The following is a 2,486-nucleotide window of genomic DNA, read 5'->3' as shown; positions in this document are numbered from 1 at the left end:
TTAAAACTCCACTGTCTAAACTTAATGTATCGTTTGTTTCTTAATCTTACATGAAATATGTTGAAGCTCTAACAAGATTATTGGATTACTTCCTAGATTAATAAAAATGGTATCGAGCAATCGATAGAAGCACATGTTGAACAAGATTTTGTGAATGGTGGTATCAAAAAGGAAATACCAGCAGATGGTAGCTTATTACTGTATTTGCAAATTTTTATTTCTAAGCAGAGGCCTTCCAAATTTCTGAACATTTAAATGAAATCCCTTAGATATTGTTTTCGATTTTTTAAATGTTCTGTTACAGGTGATGCTGTAGCTTCTACTTCATTAGAAATTCATTTGACTGAAAAAGGAACCAACAGTGACGATAAAGATATTACGAAAGAACAAGTAACTTATTCATATTTGCAATCTAATGATTATATGGTATTGGGGAGAAAATAGAACATTTGTTATTTTTGCAAAGTTTCTGAAGTATTATGAACAATGGATTTCTATTTTAGGCAAAGCCAAGGAAAGAAGTGTCTCCGCTACCTTATTCGTTCTCGCTTACTGCTGATGTTCGAGTACCACTCACAATCACGGCATCGGAGCTAATGGAAAGATGTAGGAAAAGAGTTGATAAACCAAGTGAATTTATAGAAATATTTGATGAACGAGTGAAGCCTCCAACTTTACCAGAAGTACCACAAACAGAGAAATCTCTACCTGAGAAAGTTCGTTTAATTTTCAGTTTTCTAAAAATATGAATTATTAAGGATAATATCGCTTGATCCACTTCCAGTAACATAGTGTTGCAGCCATGATTCTTTTTTTCTCGTTTGAAGCATCAGCTAAAACTTATGCATTGGAAATTGTTTCTCAGAATTTGATAATCAGTTTGAACTGTTATTTTTAGCTTTTACGACCAACACCTGTAATTATGGTGGAGTCACGAAAAGAAGCACATAGTATTGAGCTACAAAATTATTGTTACAATAGTGCAATTGCATTGATACGTGGTTTGACGCAGACTTTAAAGATGGATCTCTCACTTTTTTCAACGAAATCTTTGTTGGAAATTGCACCAAATCATGAGGTTTGTTCTTCGAGAGAAGTTTGATTTACTATAATGAGTAGTTCTGTTCTACTGTATTACTTATGCAAAAATTAATAAACAAATCATAAGATACTCTGATTGCTATACAGTGATTTTAACATTTTCCATTAATTCTGAGTTAGAATTCCTTTACCTTTCACAAGTTTTTAGAATTATAAGTCGAAAGAGTTGATTTATTTTTTACTTTTTTTAATTTTTGCACATGGTTGATTAGGCAAAATAGAGCGCATTTGTTTAACTCTCAAAGTTTATGAGAACGATTGGTTATCATGTTTCAACTTTGCTTTAGTCATATTTTGCTTTTCCACGTTGCCTAATATGGGAAGTTTGAAAATAGTTAACGAAAGCTGTTAGCAGGCATTCAGTGTTATGCTTTTTTTTGCTGTTATAATGTGAATATGAACATAGCTATGTAGATCTGTTTATTCGCCGTTTCTTTAAAAAAAATATATATATATATATATATAATAGCTGTGCAGACCTGCTTATCCGGCATTTTTATCTGTAGTTTTTATCTACACTCAACTGAAAAGAAATCAAAGAATAATTAGATCTGCTTTGAGAAAATTTTTAATAATTGATATTTACTTGAAGCTATTTAATACTGGCTTCCTTACCATTCTACTAGCTGCTAGAATAATGCTTTCAAAAAAATACGGTGATTTTTAGGTGGAAATACGTTCTCAGTACAGGATGCCTCCTGATCAAAATGTTGATCATCTTGGACAGCCAACATGGATATGCCATAGTACTCGTTCTTATACCACTATTGCTCATTATGCTCAATATCAGGCTCAGTCATTCCAATATAGCTTGAAGGTAGCATGTCCAATGTTTTTTCATGAATATTAGAATGATTTTTACGAATCTTGCCTCTAAAGATGTCAGGCATTGAGTATTGCTAAACAAGAGTTTTCCTTTAATTAAATAGTAGAAGAAATCGCGCAGTTTTGGTTGTTAAGAACCAACTAACAACAACCTAGTTATCCAAAAAAAAATGGTTTGAAATCTACCGTTTGTAAGCACTCTTTAGGCCACACCATTACTATCATACATATTTGAATAAATCATTCGACATTTTCGATCTTGATGATAACTTCAAGTCAATTCGTAGACAAAAGCTGAAAAATTCCATACTTTTAAGGTTGAAATTTAGGAAGAAGCCGAAAAACTTCGGGCAGCAAGTGCAAAATATGGTGGTAGTGGTGGTAGTGCTTCAGCAGATGCCGGTAATGGTTCGTTGAAACGCCGGCGTGCTACTGTACCTGAGGAATCTCAAATGCCGATGAAGCTGATCAAATTTGGAACAAATGTTGATCTTTCGGATGAAGTGAAGTTCAAGTAAGAATTTGTATTACTTTTATATTGTGGCACGAATCATTTCATC

At 32.9% G+C, this 2,486-nt stretch overlaps 1 protein-coding gene across 1 annotated transcript; it reads left to right on the top strand.

Moving 5' to 3' along the window:
* Positions 1-72: 72 nt before the first annotated feature.
* LOAG_14578 (hypothetical protein) lies at positions 73-2,444 on the top strand (the record flags this gene model as incomplete). The annotated part of the gene is made up of 6 exons (XM_003150073.2): positions 73-187; positions 305-390; positions 504-716; positions 899-1,078; positions 1,769-1,918; positions 2,256-2,444. The coding sequence occupies exons 3-6, from the start codon at positions 597-599 to the stop codon at positions 2,442-2,444; spliced, it is 639 nt and encodes a 212-aa protein (XP_003150121.2). The 5' UTR covers positions 73-187; positions 305-390; positions 504-596.
* Between the last annotated feature and the right edge of the window lie 42 nt (positions 2,445-2,486).

The sequence above is a fragment of the Loa loa genome (genome assembly GCF_000183805.2).
Source record: "Loa loa unplaced genomic scaffold supercont3.1208, whole genome shotgun sequence".
NCBI classification, from domain to species: Eukaryota; Metazoa; Nematoda; class Chromadorea; order Rhabditida; family Onchocercidae; genus Loa; species Loa loa.
Note: the sequence above shows the minus strand (reverse complement) of the source record. Positions and strands in the feature narration are given on the sequence as shown.